This window comes from Salmo salar, chromosome ssa07 (assembly GCF_905237065.1).
Source record: "Salmo salar chromosome ssa07, Ssal_v3.1, whole genome shotgun sequence".
NCBI lineage: Eukaryota > Metazoa > Chordata > Actinopteri > Salmoniformes > Salmonidae > Salmo > Salmo salar.
This window is the reverse complement of record NC_059448.1, coordinates 24,489,167-24,510,501: the sequence shown is the minus strand read 5'-3', so window position 1 is coordinate 24,510,501 and position 21,335 is coordinate 24,489,167. Positions and strand designations below refer to the sequence as shown.

General features: G+C 44.1%; 1 protein-coding gene across 3 annotated transcripts in view; it reads right to left on the bottom strand.

Moving 5' to 3' along the window:
- Window positions 1-536: 536 nt before the first annotated feature.
- LOC106608858 (sushi, von Willebrand factor type A, EGF and pentraxin domain-containing protein 1-like) overlaps window positions 537-21,335 on the bottom strand; it is a 132,132-nt gene continuing 111,333 nt past the window's right edge. For 2 of the 3 annotated variants that reach the window (XM_014207037.2, XM_014207040.2), the window contains 12 exons: window positions 18,390-21,157; window positions 18,049-18,280; window positions 17,620-17,775; window positions 16,664-16,727; window positions 16,316-16,489; window positions 15,955-16,131; window positions 15,001-15,186; window positions 10,621-10,791; window positions 9,863-9,958; window positions 5,931-6,026; window positions 2,337-2,430; window positions 537-825 (listed from right to left, as the gene is read on the bottom strand). In XM_014207037.2, coding sequence (XP_014062512.2) covers window positions 795-825; window positions 2,337-2,430; window positions 5,931-6,026; window positions 9,863-9,958; window positions 10,621-10,791; window positions 15,001-15,186; window positions 15,955-16,131; window positions 16,316-16,489; window positions 16,664-16,727; window positions 17,620-17,775; window positions 18,049-18,280; window positions 18,390-21,157 — 4,245 coding nt within the window. In that variant the 3' untranslated portion in view covers window positions 537-794. The remainder of the gene's footprint in view (window positions 826-2,336; window positions 2,431-5,930; window positions 6,027-9,862; window positions 9,959-10,620; window positions 10,792-15,000; window positions 15,187-15,954; window positions 16,132-16,315; window positions 16,490-16,663; window positions 16,728-17,619; window positions 17,776-18,048; window positions 18,281-18,389; window positions 21,158-21,335) is intronic. The other variant, XM_014207038.2, reaches the window with a different exon arrangement.

The window sequence follows — 21,335 nt, the reverse complement described above, 5'->3', positions numbered from 1 at the left end:
GGCAGGTAGCCTAGCGGTTAGAGCGTTTGGCCAGTACACAAAACATTGCTAGTTCGAATCCCCGAGCCGACTAGGTTAAAAATATGCTCTGCCCTTGGGCAAGGAACTTAACCCTAATTGCTCCAGGGTCACCGTCAATAATAAATCCCTTACCTTGACTCCACTCTCTGACGGTGTCTCTGGGGGAGTGAGATGTGCAACAACAAAAATCGAGCCACACTTTTACAGGTTACACTCTTGTACATGTTTGACAAAGGACAAACATAAGCATCCCCTATTTGACCTTTTTGATGGTATAACATTTATTTTAGAAATGTTTGTTTTGGCCTTTTAGATTCTATACGTTCCAATGCCTCATTTCGTAACTACAGTGGAGGGAGAGACCATGAAGACTTCTAAATGACTATGGCATATTTACTCCCTCCTATGCATCTCAAGCACTATGGCTATTGACTAGAAGCATCATTACAGAAGTAAAGTGAAGGAGAGGTTAATACACTAGGCTTGCATCTGAAAAAGGAGGGGAATGGAACAGATTCTACTGTATTTTCTGCTTTAATAGAAATGTGAGAATAGTTTACATATTGGACAATCACAGTTTTTACACATCATACAAGTATATAGCAGCATATAGTTAATACTGTTGATTTTCTATATGAAAAAATACAGCTTTATTTTACAAAATGTATCGGGTTTGTTTTTTGAGAGGAGGAGAGAATGCATGGTTTACAATTATGAAATAATTATACAAAACTCTCATTCGAGTGCAAGATCTTTCACGCTGAATGGACTTCTTAAAAATGAAAATGTCCTGATTTTCTTTTCCTGTAAAGTGGAGAGAGAGAAAATTAGACTAGAGGTTTTTTTTTTAATTTTTATGGCATTTTCAAATCCTTTTCTTTCTGGCCTGAGCTTATAAATGGAGAACAACATTGCCATTCGCCAGTATAGATGTCCTATTGGTTCCCTCCTGTTTAGCGCTGACTGTTGGTTTAAAAAAGCCCTGTTGGCTGTTTTTCCCCGTGAGAAAGTAAGCTGCACAATGACATCACAATAAATAGATAGCCCTACAGCGTAACTCAGCCAAGTGGGTTATATGAGGACTCCGTGGAGTCGGAAGTGAGTGGTTTCTCACTCAATCAGTTATACCTGTCAGCCTTGAGTTTTACAGTACATTGGAAGAGACTCAGCTTCCCTCACTGCAGTTATAGGAGGGCATGCTCATTGTAATGGCTGGTATGGATTTAATGGAACGGAGTCAAATGTGGTTTCCTGTATCTTTGTGTTTGATACCGTTCTATTCCAGCTATTACAATGACTTCGTCATTCTATAGCTCCTCCCACCAGCCTCCACTGCTCAACAGAGTTCCCATAACTGACCCCAAAGCTGAGTTTTTACTTAAAAGAAAAAATAGGTAGAGAACTCAAGAATCCACATTGTCAGGAAAAATTCCTGACCCTGTCTTTATCGACGTGGTCAGATGAGAAGAGCTTTCTGTTTCGAGTGGTGCAGTCAGGTACTGTATATCTACTTCCAATTAATCTGACATGTGCTGAGTTAGTACTGGGCCTCTATCTTGGCCCACCCCCAACAGAGGGAGAGGGAGAGCTGAGGTGAGAGACACCTGGGTTCACTTACTATTTGAAATCTTTCAAATACTTTAAGTGCTTGCTCTAGCCTGCCTAGAATGCCAGATGGGCGGGGTTTGCAGTTTTGGGACTATTCTATTAGCCTTTAAGCCAGGCAATCAAGCACTGGTAAAGTATGTGAAATGATTTCTAATAGTATCTGAACCCATGTCTGGTGAGAGTGCTCCTCTCCCCCACTCACATTACAGAGAGATTGTATAGTGCACTTTGGAATACTATACTAGGGTGTGTCTAAAATGATGACAAAAACAAAGCCTGACTCAGGGAAAGAGGGAGTGGAGTGCAAATTATTTCCTGGGAAATGTTGCTTTGTCATTCTATCCAGACTAGGGATACTCAAGCACACTTGTTCTGTGGGTGGTCTGGTAGTACTAGTATGTGTATTTGACACAGACACAAACAAAGCCTGATTCCGGGAAAGAGGAAATGGAGTGCAAATTATTTCCTGTGAAATGTTGCTTTTTCATTCCATCCAGACTGGGGATACTCAAGCACACTTGTTCTGTGGGTAGTCTGATAGTACTAGTATGTGTGGAAGTACTAGTATGTGCAGGAAGTACGGTATTGTGTGAACATGCATGTGTTGATTGTCCGTTTGTGTAAATGTGAGAAGGGATTTGTGTGTATTTGTGAGGATGTACCTATGTTTGTAGTGTGAGTCTGTGTGTGTATGTTTGTCCTCTCACCTCGAGCAGTCGTGTCCGCTCCATCCTGGACTGCATTGACACCGGTTAGGCCTGATACACCTTCCACCATTCAGACAGGGCGACAAGCACACCGCTGTGAAAACACACGCACTGTCAAGACCTCTGTAAACCCTTCATTCAACATGAACATGCCACTTTATATAATGTTTACATACCCTACACTACTCATCTAATATGTATATACTGTACTCTATACCATCTACTGCATCCTGCCTATGCCGTTCGGCCATCGCACATCCATATATATATTTTATGTACATATTCTTATTCATTCCTTTACACTTGTGTGTATAAGGTAGTTGTTGTGAAATTGTTAGATTACTTGTAAGATATTACTGCATGGTTGGAACTAGAGGCACAAGCATTTCACTACACTCGCATTAACATCGGCTAACCATGTGTATGTGACAAATAAAATTTGATTTGATTTGACAAGCTCACACACACACAGGTGTGGACACACACACACCCACACATTCAGTAAATGTTATTATCAGGATCTCAACTACAAGACTTCCTCATAATAAAAAAACGTTTCCTGGTAGAACCCTTATAGTCCGCCACAGTGGATGTGTCATAATACCCATAAAATCATGGAAATGGTTCCAATGATTTTTCCACCATAAAGTTTTCAAATTAAGATGTTTTCGCCTGAGAAATCAATTACACAGGCGAAATGGGAATGCGGTCATCCCTCTGTGCAGCATGACTTGTGCTCACCCTTTTTCCAGGTACACTTACACTAGCCTCTGCATATGGAAAGAGTGCCTGTGACGAGACTTCCACTTTTGGATGTTAACAAGGTGACACTCTTAACTCCTCTTCCACATTTACTGGATTGGTTGAACAGTGCAGATGATAACCTCCCCCGACAGTTTTTCTTTCTTCCCGTTGAAACCAGTGGAGAGGATCTACAGTTGAAGTCGGAAGTTTACGTACACTTCGGTTGGAGTCATTAAAATTATTTTAACCACTCCACAAATTTCTTGTTAACAAACTATAGTTTTGGCAAGTCGGTTAGGACATCCACTGTGTGCATGACACAAGTAATTTTTACAACAATTGTTTACAGATTATTTCACTTATAATTCACTGTATCCCAATTCCAGTGGGTCAGAAGTTTACATACACTAAGTTGACTGTGCCTTTAAACAGCTTGGAAAATTCCAGAAAATGATGTCATGGCTTTAGAGTCAATTGGAGGTGTACCTGTCGATGTATTTCAAGGCCTACCTTCAAACTCAGTGCCTCTTTGCTTGACATGATAGGAAAATCAAAAAAAATCAGCCAAGACCTCAGAATTTCCAAACGCCTGAAGGTACCACGTTCATCTGTACAAACAATAGTACGCAAGTATAAACACCATGGGACCACGCAGCCGTCATGCCGCTCAGGAAGCAGACACAGTCTGTCTCCTAGAGATTAATGTACTTTGGTGTGAAAAGTGCAAAACAATCCCAAAACAACAGCAAATTACCTTGTGAAGATGCTGGAGGAAACAGTTACAAAAGTATCTATATCCACAGTAAAACGAGTCCTATATCGGCATAACCTGAAAGGCCGCTCAGCAAGGAAGAAGCCACTGCTCCAAAACCACCATAAAAAAGCCAGACTACGGTTTGCAACTGCACATGGGGACAAAGATTGTGTTTTTTGGAGAAATGTCCTCTGGTCTGATGAAACAAAAATAGAACTGTTTGGCCATAATGACCATCGTTATGTTTGGAGGAAAAATGGGGAGGCTTGCAAGCCAAAGAACATCATCCCAACCGTGAAGCACGGCGGTGGCAGCATCATGTTGTGGGGGTGCTTTGCTGCAGGAGAGACTGGTGCACTTCACAAAATAGATGGCATCATGTGGTAGGAAAATGATGTGGATATATTGAAGCAACATCTCAAGACATCAGTCAGGAAGTTAAAGCTTGGTCACAAATGGGTCTTCCAAATGGACAATGACCCCAAGCATACCTCCAAAGTTGTGGCAAAATGGCTTAAGGACAACAAAGTCAAGGTACTAGAGTGGCCATCACAAAGCCCTGACCTCAATTTGTGGGCAGAACTGAAAAAGCGTGTGCGAGCAAGGAGGCCTACAAACCTGACTCAGTTACACCAGCTCTGTCAGGAGGAATGGGCCAAAATTCACCCAGCTTATTGTGGGAAGCTTGTGGAAGGCTACCCGAAACGTTTGACCCAAGTTAAACAATTTAAAGGCAATGCTACCAAATACTAATTGAGTGTATGTAAACTTCTGACCCACTGGGAATGTGATGAGAGAAATAAAAGCTGAAATAAATCATTCTCTCTAGTATTATTCTGACATTTCACATTCTTAAAATAAAGTGGTGATACTAACTGACCTAAGACAGGGAATTTTTACTAGGATTAAATGTCAGGAATTGTGATACACCTTAGCCAAATGCATTTAAAATCAGTTTATGTAAACTTCCGACTTTTACATTTTTTACAGACTTCAACTGTATATGTAGTTTCAGGCATTTCTTTGACACCTGCTACGTTAAATTACATTATCACTATTGGTAGTGTTTTCCACATTCATATTCTCCTGAAATGCATACCAAAACTACATTCACACAGAAATAGGACATGAGCAAAGATGCAATGGAAAAGAAGAGACATTAGTTTCTTGGTTTCAGTATTAACCACATCCATATTGAGAGGATGATGTCATCGTGTGTGGAAAAACCAAAGCACAGTAACATATTGTACAGCAGACGTTGTGATGTCGCCACTCACTGACAATGCCTTACTAATTGCCCCTCAGGGATTGATACAGTTGAACAGAATTTAACAGTAAGCCTAACAATCAGAGAGGTAGTCTGTTTCTACAGGACAGGGTCAGGTTTCTGTCCATGCTTCTATGATGATTGCAGCGTTTGCTTTGGGCTCTGTTAAGGAACAATGACTTTCACAGCAAACGCATTGGATTTCATGGACGCCGCATTACCGCTGCAACAGTAGCTTACAGTATGACTCACGCTGACACAGACCGAATGGGTGGATAAGTACCTCTGATCATTAATTCATTCTCTCCCTGATGTCATCAACACTTAAATCTGTTTCTTACAAATCCTTACCAGCCTATAACAATATTCAATATCTTTTAGACAGATGTCTTAAGTCAGCAATTAAGTCCTATTACTTATTTTAAGAAAAACGATTAAAGAAAAGTCTTAATTATTTCAGGCTACACTTTTGTCACATTTGAGACATCTCAAAGTAAGTTTAGTTTCATGCTTTTTGCTTCACTTCTTTTATCAATGACAGCCTGTTGACATTCTGTACAGTATCTAACACTATCTCCTATCGCCATTGAGGCAACAAGATAATATTTTCCATACAAAAGTCTTATCAAACATTCCATACAAGTTAAGGCCCCCTACAGAAAGTCAATGGGAGACATCACAAAGTGGTAGGGAAACCTCAGGTGAGCAAGTATATAAGGGAAGGTCCTGTCTTACGTCACTGAGCTCCTCACACACTCACTGAAACACACACACACAAACACACAGAGCACAAACACACACAGCACATACACAGCACATACACACTCACCGCTGTGGCAGCGCGTCCCCATCCAGCCCGTGGGACACTCACACTGATAGGGCGCCACACACCTCCCACCGTTCAGACACGGAAGGATGCAGATCGCTGTGATTTGATTGGACGAACACAAACAGAAACAGAAAGTCATCATTTGTCCTTCACCTCACTGACTAGGCCTATGGGGTCATTCACCACAGGCAAGCTGTGTCAAAAGAGCAGCCTTCTCTCTGGCTACGTCCAAAATGGCACCCTATTCCTTATATAGTGTACTACCCTACTGAATAGAAATATAAACGCAACATGTAAAGTGTTGGTCATATGTTTCATGAGCTGAAATAAAGATCCCAGAAATGTTCCATATACACAAAAAGCTTTTTATTATTTTTATGCACAAATTTGTTTACATCCCTGTTAGTGTGCATTTCTCATTTCCCAAGATAATCCATCCACTTTACAAGTGTGGCATATCAAGAAGCTGATTAAACAGCATGACCATTACACAGGTGCACCTTGTGCTGGGACAATAAAAGGCTACTCTAAAATGTGCAGTTCTGTTACACAACACAATGCCACAGATGTCTCTGTTTTGAGTTTTGAGGAAGCGTGCAATTGGCATGTTGACAACAGGAATGTCCACCAAAGCTGTTGGTAGGGAATGGAGTGTTAATTTCTCTACCATAATTCATCTTCAACGTCGTTTTAGAGAATTTGGCAGTACGTCTAACCGGCCTCACAACCGCAGACCACGTGTAACCACGCTAGCCCAGAACCTCCACATCTTCCTTCTTCACCTGTGGGATCGTATAAGACCAGCCACCTGGACAGCTGATGTCGGTTTGCACAACCGAAGAATTTCTGCACAAACTGTCAGAAACCGTCTCGGGGAAGCTCATCTGTGTGCTCGTCGTCCTCACCAGGGTCTTGACTTGACTGCAGTTCAGTATCGTAACCAACTTCAGTGGGCAAATGCTCACCTTTGATGGCCACTGTCATGCTGGAGATGTATGCTCTTTACGGATGAATCCCGGTTTCAGCTGTACCGGGCAGATAGCAGACCATGTATATAGCGTCGTGTAGGCGAGCGGTTTGCTGATGTTAACGTTGTGAACAGAGTGCCCCATGGTGGCGGTGGGGTTATGGTATTCGCAGGCAGATGGTAGACCATGTATATGGATATCGAAGACAATTGCATTTTATCGATGGCAACTTTAATGCACAGAGATAACTTGACGAGATCCTGAGGCTTATTGTCGTGTCATTCATCCAACGCTGTTAAGATAATGGGCATAATGCCAACCCCGAGATGGCGCTAGTGGGGCACCTATCTAGGATATATAAACAGGTGCATTATGAGTGTCTGATTAGGATGTCGTGACCTGTAACATGTAATACCTAAGTAAAGGATTATGGAAAAGAAGAAAGATTGATTTTTAACACGTGAACAAACTCAAGCAGAGGCGTCTGGTCAGTGTGTTGTGAGGCTGCGTCAATTGTCTGATTCATGTGATTTCGGGTCAATGATCAGAGACAGACTGGTGATTGGCTGTCAAGATAAGAGTAAGAGCAAGCATGCTGCGTGAACCACAACTTACGCTGACTTAAGCCATAGATATATGCAGAGCAAGCAAACAGACGCAAATCCAATTAAAAAAGATGAACACTGTCCCTGAACAGGCAGAATCTGTCAATTATGCCACTCAGAACAAATACAGAGACCACGTTGATAAAAAAAAATGGAAACATAATTCCTCGGACAGTGATGCAAGGCGGAAAAATTCTAAAGATGTGTTCATGTACTGTGGATCAACACACGCAAGAGCCAAATGCCCAGCATATGGGGTTATATGCAAATTCTGTGAAAAAAAAAAGATTTTGCTAAAGTATGCAGACAAAGTAAGCCTGTCAATCTACTAGAACAGGATACATGCCGTGATCATAATGATGATGAAGATGCGGACATGTTATACATAACAGATGTCAATTCTGTTCAAAGCTAAAGGATTTACAAACTTAAAGCTTGCCCCACTGACATGTGATCAGTGCAACATGGGTAGACTGGAAATATCCTCTGGATGGTGTGGGCAGGGCACATTATGAGGAGACGGGGAAGACCTGACCAGGGCAGTTATCTCTGCCGACCATGCCTCCACAATTTCAGGAGGCTGTGGAAGAGGAAGGAGAGGCCTTGAGGCTCCCAGAGGTGTCAGGACAGGACCGGAGGATACCAGATGTACCCAACATCCCAGAGGTGTCCAACGTCCCAGAGGTGCCCAATATTCCACCAGTGCGACACAGTAGGGCTAACATAAGAATGCCGCTGCGGTACGGGAACTATGTCCCTTAAGAGATGGACAATGAATTTTTGTATCTTATAAAATTACAAATTAAAAAAGGTGTTGATAATGTAAATAGATATTTTCACTGTGGTATTAGAATGGTATGAAGTGCTCGAGCTAATTATATATGAAAAGGAAGATGTTAAGATAATGGGCATAATGCCAACCCGAAGATGGCGCTAGTTTTTATTAAAAAAATTATACGATTATTTAACTAGGCAAGTCAGTTAAGAACAAATTCTTATTTTAAGGACGGCCTAGGAACAGTGGGTTAACTGCCTTGTTCTGGGGCAAAACGACAGATTTTTACCTTGTCAGCTCGGGGATTCGATCTTGCAACCTTTCGGTTACTAGTCCAACGCTCTAACCACTAGAATAATAGTGAAGACATCAAAACTAAAACACATATGGAATCATGTAATAACCAAAAAAGTGTTAAACAAATGAAAATATATTTTATATTTGAGATTCTTCAAAGTTCTTCCACCCTTTGCCTTGATGACAGCTTTGCACGCACTTGGCACTTTTCATTAGAACCCAATCAAGGAGTGCTCTATATACTGTAAATAGGGTGCCATTTCGGACTCACCCCATCTCACTCGGGAAAAACAATGCACAAAAAGGATGTGAAAAGATTTCAGATGGGGATTGGGAATCTCTTTAACTCTGTTAATTTAGTCAAAGAGAGTGAATTTCCCAGAGTCAGTGAAACAGTGTGGGTCTTCTCATGGCTGCACTGTGGATCCACTTTCTCTAACACAGACTCTTTGGTTGGGATCAGAGTAGGGAGTGAGATCCAAATACCTCTCTCTCTCTCTCTCGCTCTGTTTCAATTTTCATCTCTTTTTCTTAATTTGCTACCTCTCTCTCTCACTCGCTCACTCTAGTTCTTTCTCTCTCCCTCTGTTATTACAATATTATGTTATTACAGTATTTTACAATATCATATTATTACAGTATTATTACAATACTATATTATTACAATATTATATTATTACTGTATTATTACAATATTACAGAACAGAGAAAAAATATATAATAATTTGCTAAACTTTTGGGGAAAATTATTGTGTGATTATAAAACAATCAAAAGCAAGTGCCATTATTCCATGGGAATGCTCAGGAGTTGAGAATATTGTTACATCTAGAGACCAAAAAGCTGAACAGAAAAACACATTTGCAGGAGGGTGTAATTACATTGAATTAAAGTTATAATGATATTGATTAGAGAATAGAGTGCAATGCATCATGGTAGATTTGAGATTGCTATAGTGAGAAATCTAATAAATGTCACTATCACTCTTACTTTGAGAGACTGCCAAACACATTATGTGCATTGTCTAAGCACATTTTCAATGACTGGAAATCACGTCATTATTTCCCCAAAACAATTGATGGAAGTGCATGCTGAGTCATAATGGAAGCAGAGGGCTGAGTAAGTCTGAAAGATTCACAATGCCCAGTGTGTCTATTTTTGTATACATACACAGTGTCTGTAATACAGCAACTCACTCTACCCCAGGGAGACTGTCTGTTTTTGTTTCTAGTCTGCCCTTCCATCCAAAATAAATGTGATTGATTGATAGATCAATTTATAATACTTACGTTCCTCGCACAGTCTGCCCATCCACCCCTCAGAACAGGAACAGGTGTTGGGTCTCTGACACACCCCTCCGTTCAGGCACTGTAGCCAACACATCGCTGGAGAGGAAAGGACACACACGCCTTATTAAAGCCAAAATACTGACACATCCTCCGAACAGTCCCCATCTCACAAGTTTGTAGACCAGGGGTGGGCAATTCCAGTCCGCGAAGGCCTGATTGGTGTCACAGTTTTGCCCCAGCTCCATCTAACACACCTGACTCCAATAATCACCGAATCGTGATCTTCAGTTTAGAACGCAATTTGATTAATCAGCTGTGTTTGCTAGGGATGGAGAAAAAGTGTGACACCAATCAGGCCTTCGAGGACTGGAGTTGCCCACCCCTGGTATAGACGGTAGAGAAAGCATTCAGTTAAAATAGCTAATCCTATTTAATAGAAATGAGAACATTTTACTGGTAGCCATGCTGTGATTGGGCCTTGACCATGCGACTTCATGCACTGGGATAAAGATAGCATTCATAAAGACAGCATTCCTTTATAGAAACGGTTCAATTCATAACTGATGGTGCCTTAGACACAGGCATCACTGGACAACCCTGTTATCTAGTATGTCAAAGTAAAGTGGGAAGTGTACGAGTGGAGTGGTGAATGTGCTCAGTACAAGTGACTGGAGAAGCGCAGGGGAGGGCACGCAAGCTTTCAGGAGTAGAGGATACCCTCCTTTTGGGACGCAGCGGTAAGGGTGCAGTCTCTCTACCTCTGCAGGCAGGAGGGGGGGTCCAGGTCCCGTTCTCCAGACACACACTTCTGCTGTGGCCCTCCATGGCGTACCCTCCGAAACACGAGTACACCGCCACATCCCCGAACTGGAACACCGCCCCCCGCACCACCCCGTGGGCCACGTGGAGAGGGGGGCCGCAGGAGACCCCTGTGTCGAAACGGACGGACAGCCCCTCTGGTTACTTACAACTCATTTGGGCCACATGTTATGTACATGTTATCAAATGCCTTGAAACTAATTTGGGCCAATTTGGGCTTGAAATAATGGACCAACATTGCTTCATATTTTCCCTTCGATAGAACCACCTGGCTATAAAGATCACGTTGAAGGGAAAGTGTGAATGCCATGCAAAGATGTGTCAAATGATGTGTTTGTGATTCTACAGTATGCGGCCCTTGTAAGAAAACACGGAAAACAAACCAATGAGAATCAGTTAGTGTTGGAGCCGACAGGGGAGTCCTCAACAAGCAAGAGCCAGGCAGACATGCAAAGACATCGACATCTACACGCCACACCATACCAAACAGCGTTGTACTGTAAACCAACAGTATCACCAACAAACATGCAAGTTAGAGAGAATTAAAACACAATGGAAACCATAGCAGCTAGAAGCCCATAAGGAGTTACAAACATGCTATGAAGGCAGCAGATCTACTTAATGTGTAACCCATTCATCCAGCCTAACACGCTGCCCACAGAGACAGAGGAGAGGAGGTGATGGGAAAAGTGCAACAGAAAATAGTACGGCTCCATGCTCAATGCGCAGAAGGCAGGCCATGCGGATAGCATAGGACAAATAATGCGTGGTGGATCTTTTATGTCGATTAATCGTTTTTGATGGATTTCTAAAACTGTTATGTTATGAATCGATTCACTTCTGGATAGTAAAAAGAGTTTTAGAAAAAAAACTGTGGACTTGATTCAGTATCATGACCCAAATTATCCCAGAGAGAGACCAGTAAATCACCTAAGCCACTGCACAGATGCCTCTTTGTACAAGTACAGACCGATCCCCACCCTTCATTGGAGAAACACAAGCTTGGAAGCGAACACATCAACAGTGTCAGCGATTTCCCCCTGTGAATCATGTTTTCATCATCTTTGCTAGTTTACACCACTGTGTTGTGGGTTCAGAACGACATGGGATTCATTACGTAAGCAGCTAAAACTGCTAAAAACAGGCCTGTGGGGTTTTAATATGTTATGTTTATGGGTCAAGGCATGTATAGGTACGTTTAACCACTCGCGTGAGAAAACAATGTGTTTCTCTTGATATCTGGCTGTCTTATTGTCTGTTGAGAACGTGGAGTGATAACAGGAGTCTAAGAAAGAACTGGATCTCTTTTCAGGTCATTATTGTAAAAGAGAACGTGTTCTCAATGACTTACAGTTGAAGTCGGAAGTTTACATACACTTAGGTTGGAGTCATTAAAACTCGTTTTTCAACCACTCCACAAATTTCTTGTCCACAAATGATAGTTTTGCCAAGTCGTTTAGGACATCTACTTTGTGCAATTTTTCCAACAATTGTTTACAGACAGATTATTCCACTTATAATTCACTGAATCACAATTTTAGTGGGTCAGAAGTTTACATACACTAAGTTGACTGTGCCTTTAAACAGCTTGGAAAATTACAGAAAATGATGTCATGGCTTTAGAAGCTTCTGATAGGCTAATTGACATAATTTGAGTCAATTGGAGGTGTACCTGTGGATGTATTTCAAGGCCTACCTTCAAACTCAGTCCCTCCTTTACATCATGAGAAAATCAAAAGAAATCAGCCAAGACCTCAGAAACAAAATTGTAGACCTTCACAAGTCTGGTTCATCCTTGGGAGCAATTTCCAAACGTCTGAAGGTACCACGTTCATCTGTACAAACAATAGTACGCAAGTATGAACACCATGGGACCACGCAGCCGTCATACCGCTCAGCAAGGAGACGCGTTCTGTCTCCTAGAGATGAACCTACTTTGGATGCGGAAAGTGCAAATCAATCCCAGAACAACAGCAAACGACCTTGTGAAGGTGCTGGAGGAAACAGGTACAAAAGTATCTATATCCACAGTAAAACGAGTCCCTATATCAACATAACCTGAAAGGCCGCTCAGCAAGGAAGAAGCCACTGCTCCAAAACCGCCATAAAAAAGCCAGACTACGGTTTGCAACTGCACATGGAGACAAAGATCGTACTTTTTGGAGAAATGTCCTCTAGTCTGATGAAACAAAAATAGAATTGTTTGGCCATAATGACCATCGTTATGTTTGGAGGAAAAAGGGGGAGGATTGCAATTCGAAGAACACCACCCCAACCGTGAAGCACGGGTGCAGCATCATGTTGTGGGGGTGCTTTGCTGCAGAAGGGACTGGTGTACTTCACAAAATAGATGGCATCATGTGGAAGGAAAATTATGTGGATATATTGAAGCAAAATCTCAAGACATCAGTCAGGAAGTTAAAGCTTTGTCGCAAAATGGGTCTTATAAATGGACAATGACCCCAAGCACACTTCCAAAGTTGTGGCAAAATGGCTTAAGGACAACAAAGTCAAGGTATTGGAGTGGCCATCACAAAGCTCTGACCTCAATCCTGTAGAAAATGTGTGGGCAGAACTGAAAAAGCGTGTGCGAGTAAGGAGGCCTACAAACCTGACTCATTTACACCAGCTCTGTCAGGAGGAATGGGCCAAAATTCACCCAACTTATTGTGGGAAGCTTGTGGAAAGCTACCCGAAACGTTTGACCTAAGTCAAACAATTTAAAGGCAACGCTACCAAATACTAATTGAGTGTATGTAAACTTCTGACCCACTGAGAATATGATGAAAGAAATAAAAGCTGAAATAAATCATTCTCTCTAGTATTATTCTGACATTTCACATTCTTAAAATGAAGTGGTGACCCTAACTGACCTAAGACAGGGAATTTTTACTAGGATTAAATGTCATGAATTGTGAAAAACTGAGTTTAAATTGATTTGGCTAAGGTGTATGTAAACTTCCGACTTCAACTGTACCTGGTTAAATAAAGGGAAAACAGTATATTGGAGTGGGCTCCCACCCGGTTAAAGGGAAACCACTGAAAAACGATATTTTAGTATTTTCTTCCGCATTAGTCCACTGTTTGTCATGCCCTGACCTTAGAGAGCCGTTTTATTTCTCTATTTGGTTAGGTCAGGGTGTGATGTGGGGTGGGCATTCTATGTTGTCTATTTCTTTGTTTTTGGCCGAGTATGGTTCCTAATCAGAGGCAGCTGTCTATTGTTGTCTCTGATTGGGAATCACACTTAGGCAGCCTTTTCCCACCTGTGTTTTGTGGTTAGTTGTTTTCTGTTTCATATCTGTACCTGACAGAACTGTGCACTTTCGTTTAATTTTTGTTATTTTTGTTAAAGATTTTTTTTGTGAAAATATAACATCATGAACACTTTCCACGCTGCGCTTTGGTCTCATTCTGACGACAGCCGTTACACTGTTGATACAGTCCCAAAAGGTTTTGCATGTCAGCAGTCAAGTTTTCAAGATATTGGACTTTTAAAGTATCACCGGCCACATCATCATGATGATGCAAAATGCAACAATATCAATATGATGACTCATACTCAACAGTCTTCATCTCAGTAACTCATATCTAATCTGTCAGAGCTACCTTCTGGAACAGGAATGTTCCACCTAGGTTGCGTCTGAAACTTACTTCATAGTGCACTACTGTTAAAACAAGGGCCCATAGGGCTCGGGTCAAAAGTAGTACACTATATAGGGAACGGGGTGCCATTTGGGACGTAGACTAGAGAACACACTTGATGGCTGTACTGTTTTTATGGCTGTTCTTCTTTTTAATAAACCAATAACCTTAAAGTGTACCAGGGGAAGGGATGGTGAGAGAATGAAAGCGAAATTAAGATTCAATCCCTCTATGTTGACCTAGAATGGTACCTTATCTTGAAATCCTCGTCTCGTTCCAATGTCAATATCCCCGTTGGGACGTGAAAAGAAAAGACTAATATGTGAGGGGTTGGTGTAGTCGACCTACCAGTCATATCTTACATTGCTGACCAGACACTCTCGGGGTAGTGCACTATGTTGTCATGATGTGGTAGATTTAGGTGTTAAGGCTTTCATTCTAGCCCTGCACTAACATACCTGATTCGACTAAACCTTTGTTTTCGTAGTTTAAATGGTTTACCATTATCTTTATCTAACCATGTCAATTAAGGTAATTGAGAACACATTCTCTTTTACAATAACGACCTGATCGGGTATGTTAGTACTGGGCTGGAACAAAACCCTGCTCCCCAAGTGGATAACCAGGACCAGAACTAGGATTAAAGAACCGTCGTTTAAAGTGTATCTACTCACTCTCACAGACAGTGCTGACTGGGGTCCATGTCTGGTCTGTCCTACAGGTGATGGCGGCGGTACGCTTGGCCTGGTGACCCTTGGGACAGGCGAACGGTAACGACTGGCCCACGTAGAACAGCTGTTTAGAGGTGTTCACACCCCCACCGCTCACCTTCCATCTCGGAGGAAGGGGACACGGCTTGGCTGCATGGGGAGACACAGAGTATAGTAGTATTGGATTACACTATAGACAGGTTTGACAAATGTCTATGTGGGTAAAATGTTTGCGAGAATACCAGTTGGAGACAACTCATGCTTATGTATAGAGTATAATGGTGGATTACAGACAGGTTCGGCATAAGCCCAGGTGCTACATATAAATGTCACAACAAGGGGTGTGAATGTTTGTGAGACTATGCAAGCTGTGTGCTCAGTGCTCTTAATGATATTATTTTCAGGTCGTTAGCTACCGACGAAGTCAGTTTTGAAACAGCATGTGAAACAGTGGTGATGTTGCAAAGTATTCAAATTGACTGTGGCGGCCCTTCCCTCCATCTGTGGTCTGTGTAAACTGAAGAATGTGAGGTGTAGAAATACAACTGTTATATCTGGTTGGTTTCAACAGTCAGCGTGTAAATTGGAAACAATTATACAACGGGGTGGGTCTAATCCTGAATGCTGATTGGTTAAAACCGCATTCTAGCCGGTGTCTATTCCACAAGTTACCCGCCGGCTAAATCTATGATGTTAAAATGCCTATTTACTCTGTTCCAGATTGTAAACAAATAGAAAGAACAGAACCTGAGATAAATGAATAAGATAAAACCAGCAGCATGGATTGGCTCCTTTATTTTGTCTATGAATAGGGCCAGGAGGTATCCCTGACCATGTGACCTGTCCCAGAAAAACTCCTGTAACACATTCATGTTAGTTGTGATGTTGTAGTGATGTTGGTTTGTCTCAAAGTCTTACGTTGACAGACGGGGAAGGTGGAGCTCCATGTCCCGTCTCCCATACACACCACCAGAGTATCCCCCTTTAGGGCGTAGCCTTTATCACACTGAAACGCAACAGCACGCCCGGTGGTCAGGCTCTCTTCCTGCACCCTGCCATTCAACAGCGCCTTGGGGATGTCACAACCCTGGCCAGCTGAGAGGAGAGGGAGAAAGAGAGGTAGAGGGAGGGAAAGAGAGAGAGGGAGAGATCTTAACAACAAATTGATTCCGATTTTTTCCCATTGTCTATTTCAAATGCTCGAGTAGATTACAAGTTGCCTGTCTTAAATGCCTTAAGAGGACAATATGATAAACCTGGAATATCGCGCCATCCATACCTTTACATGTTGGCGCAGGCAGGCTCCATGTTCCATTGGCCAGACAGGTGAGGTTCTGTGGGCCAACCAGATGTAAGCCAGGGTTGCACACATAGCTGACGTTGCCCTGGTACGCTTCGTCTGACGTCTGTACCTCTGCATTCTCCACCGAGGGAGGGGGGCCACAGGATACAGCTGAGGACACAGAACATTTGGATGTGGAAAACAGTAATAATTTCTGTTAAATTGGTGCATTTAAACGTATTCAATCACGCACATTCTTACAGTATGGAAACTGACACGAAGGAACAATTCCATTCTATATCAAAACTCACATACATGTGCGTGCACACACACACACACACTTACTGACACATGTAGGCTGAGCCCCACTCCATGTTCTGTCTCCTTGACAGGTCTGTACAGAGTCTCCCTGTAATAGAGTGAGTTGCTGTATTACAGACACTGTGTATCTATACAAAAATAGACACACTGGGAATTGTGAATCTATCTGCTAACACAGACTCACAAAGCTCTCTCTGCTTCCATTATGACTCAGCATGCACTTTCATTAATAGTTTTGGGGAAATGATGTCATGTGATTTCCAGTAATAGGTCATGTTTCATGGTTCCACCTGTTACCAGAGGACGGCAGAGACGTCCTAGATACATTAACGACTCTCAGGCGTATCCTATTTACTCATTATGATTTCGCTGTTAAAAGAGGTGTGTTTTCTGTTGTCCTTTGCTGAAGCTTTGAATTGCGTGCCATGTGCGCTTGTCGCCTGAGTGAGTTTTCGAGACATAGTGTTTGTTGTTTTCCCAGTGTTACTGTGATTCTTCCGTTACCGTTTCTCAGTAAAGTATTATGTTTATCCGTAACCACTGATTCCTCGTCTGGTCTCTTCTCTGCACCTGGGTCCAACTTCACCATGTCACAAAATGTGCCTAGGCAATGTACATAATGTGTTTGGCAGTCTCTCAGGTTTCACCCAAAGTAAGAGTGATAGTGACATTTATTAGATTTTTCACTATAGCAATCTCAAATCTACCATGATGCATTGCACTCTATTCTCTATCAAAATATAATCCTAATTCATATTATTATAACTTTGATTCAATGTAATTCCACCCTCAACTCCAGAGGATTTAAAAACTCCAATAGGCCTATTTCCTGTCGAATCATGGCTCGTATTATAATCATACAATCATTTTAGCCAAAATTGAAGCAAAATATTCTCTGTTTTGTAATAATACTCTATAATATTGTAATAATACTGCAATAATATAATATTGTGGTGGTATAATATTGTGTCAGACATTACCTTCATCTCAAACCCAGGCAGGCAGGTGTACAAGACAATGTCTCCGTAGCTGTAACTGTCCCCCTCAGTGATGCCATGTGGAAGAAGAGGAGGTTTCTCACAAACCACCAGACCACAGGAGACAGAGGACAGGCCTGGAGACCAGCTACCACCTAGCTACAGTACAACATAAAGAAATAGTCATGAAATTAATTCATATTCAGTAAACATTTAGCTAACATTTAGCTAAATCACATGAAATGAATGATGTGAATAACCCAGTAGTCAAAATAAAAGGTGATAAAATCGACCAGAGGTAAAGTTCTGACTAGGTTCTGTCTGTTATTTTTCAGCGTTCTGATGATGGCCTTTTAGACCAAAACATCAATGCAATTGATGAAAAAACAAATTTCACCACAATTTTTTTTGTTGACACAGTAGCAGTCTCACTTGGCACTCTGCCAGGCCTGGTCCCTGCAGGATGAACCCCGTTGGGCAGGAGAGGGTGACTACCCCCCCAACCGGGGTGAGGTCCTCCCCCGTGACCATGACGTGGGTGGGGAGGTTGGCAGGGAGCGGGCACGGAGCGGGGCGGCACCTGATGCTTTGTTTAGACCAGGTGCCCTCAGACTGACAGCTCAGAGAGTCAGACTGGCTGGACAGCTCATACCCCTCATCACACCTAGCGAGAAGGGGGTGAGAGGGATATTAAATACCATACTATCTACTTGAATAGTGGTACTTCACTAACACAAAGATTGGACAAATAAGATACAGAAGTTCATATTCACCTGTACTGTATCTGGCTCCCAAAAGTGAATATCTCTCCCACCACCTGAGCATGACGTACAGGAGTTGGAGCTCCACAAGAGACGGGCTCACAGCTGATCCTCACCTCCCCCCACCTGCCCTCCCTACCACAGGTAACATGGGGGTAGGACCCTTTCATTTGGTAACCTGGTCTGCACCTGTAGGTGACTGTGTCAGCTGCACCGGCGCCGCCGCCCTGCTGGACAGCGTGCGGTATTGTAGGCGGAGCGGCCACGCACCTCCCCCGGCCACACACAGGAACGCCTGGGCTCCACAACCCGCCCTTCTCACACGTTGCCGCTGATGGTCCCAGGATCTTGTAGCCCTCATCACAGTGGAAGGAGACCCGGTCGCCGCAGGCGTGGTTGCGCCCCAGCACCACCCCGTATCTTAACATTGGAGGGGTGCAGAGGCATGGGAGGCACTCTGGTACCGTCCCAACCCAGTGGCCCTGGGCAGAACAGCGGAGGACGGGGTCTCCGATGACCTCGTACCCGTCGAAACACACGTACTCTACGACATCATCGAAGTTGAAGCTGGAGCCGTTGAGGAACCCGTGGCTGATGTCCTGCGGCGGGTCACAGGTAATGATGTCACAGCGAGGGGTAGGGCCTTCCCCCCAGAGTCCATCTCCGCGACACAACCGTTTGGGGTTGCCGCCGCTGAGGCTGTACCCCTCCTCGCACTTGTACCACACCTCATGACCGTAGCCAAAGTCCGAGCCCAAGACTTGACCATTTTGGATGGATGTTGGTCTGCCACAGTTTGCTGGGCGGCATTCAGGTGACCCTTGACTCCATGTACCATCGGCCTGACACACACTAACAGAGGGGCCTTGTAGGAGCAATCCAGCCCTACAGCTCAGCTCAACCTGTTTGCTAAACGTATATTCCTTCCCCTTCACAGTGACATCACTAGGGACGACTGGAGAGCCACATGAGATAGGCTCACACCACGGCTTCTCACCATCCCACCTAGCGTCTGCCTGACAGGTCCTGGTGTCGCCGCCCTTCAGGTTGAACCCGGAATTACACTCGTAGTGCAACACCCCCAGATACAGGAAGGAATCCACGTGGTTCGAGCCGTTATCAATGTTGCCCGGGTCATCGCAGCTTATAGGTCGGCAGACAGGCGGTACATCGCTCCACTGTCGGCCCGCCACACACTGTCTGACTGACTCCCCCTCTAACTCGTAGCCCTGCTCACAGCTGTACTTCACCAGGCTGCCCAGGGTTGTGTCTGTGATGTTCACAGAGCCGTGGTCCGGGCTTGGCGGCTCCTCACACTCTGCAGGGACACACATCGGAGCCGTCCCATTCCATCCACCATCCTCCAGGCACATCAAGGCCATAGGGGCTGTAAGTTCGTAGCCCTTGTGGCAGCGGTACACTATCACAGTCCCATGCAGGAATCGCATATCCATGAGTGAAAATGCAACTGTAGCGCCACCTATAGGCTTGGAGGTTATAGCTGTGTCCCTGCCGGCTAGCTCTGCGTTCGGATCCAAGAGTCTCAAATAGTCGCCGAAGTCGATATGAGGGGGCAGGCCGCAGTCGGAGGGAACACAGACTGGGACAGAACTAGACCAATCGAACTCCTCGCAGGTTAGGTGGTTCTGGCCAACCAATTGGAAGCCGGGGAAACAGCTGTAGAAGATGGTGACGCCGAATTTATGGTCGAGTCCCTCCACGAAGCCGTTGTCTATGGGGTTGGGCGGGGCGCAGTAGATCTGGACACACACAGGTGTTTCTTGATCCCACTGCCCGTTCGCCAGACACTTCAATGTCTCGGGGCCTTGGAGACGGTAACCACGGCGACAGGAGTAAGTGACAGCGTGGCTGAACTGCAGTTTGGTATACGCCACCTTCCCATTGGGTATCTCTTTGGGGACGGAGCACTCGATTGGTCGACAAGAAGGCACGCCTCCAATCCATAACCCACTTTCACCACAGAGTACTGTAGCGTTGCCTACTAAAGTATAACCAGGTTTACAGCTGTAGAGGGCCGTGCTGAGATACATCAGTCCCTGAACGTCCACTATACCGTTAGCTATCTCTACAGGTTGGGGACACTCTACTGGTATACACTCTGGGACAGGGCTGCTCCAGTGTCCATCCGCCTGGCAGGTCACAGACCCCTCCTTCCTCAGAGTAAACCCGTCCATGCAGGTGTAGCTCACCACCGAGCTGAAATAGGACGGGGCCGACAACGGTGCTGACGATGGGTCGCCGAAGGCCACCTCGGGCGGCGGGGCGCAGAACACCTGCTTGCAGACGGGGAAGGTGTCATTCCACTCCTGGGCGGGGGTGCAGTGGAGGGTCCGGGCACCGTGGAGAACATACCCATCCTCGCAGGACAGTTCCACAGTCCCGGAGTCAGAGTCTAGACTACGTAGAACCAGGTGGTTCTCCTCTAGGGGCGGCTCTGGACACTGGACCGGGGAGCAGTGCGGACGCCTCAATTTGTCCCACTTGCCGTACTTCAGACACGTCCACACGGCGTCGCCAGAGATCTCATAGCCCTCGTCGCAGATGTATTTGACCTTGCGGCCCACCTCAAAGACAGAACCTTGGTATTGGCCGTGCAGGATGCTGGGCGGGGGGTCGCAGGTCAGGAGGTGGCAGGCGGGCAAGTCGCCGTTAGACCACTGGCGGTTGGCCTGGCATAGTCGCACCGGACGGCCCGTCAGCCGGTAGCCGGCGTTGCATGCGTATGTCACCTTGCTGTTGAAGAAGAAACGGCCTTTGTTCTGTAGGGTGAAACAGAAGAAGATGTTTTATTGTACAGAGAGGACACTGTGTTTAGACTGAGATTACGCAAGATCTCTTGCCAGAAAAAATTAGAAGGATCTTTCTCTATGATCGAATTAGATGACCAAGCACAGGAACGAGTGGAGACAAAGCGGAAACTCTGAAATTGAACTTTTT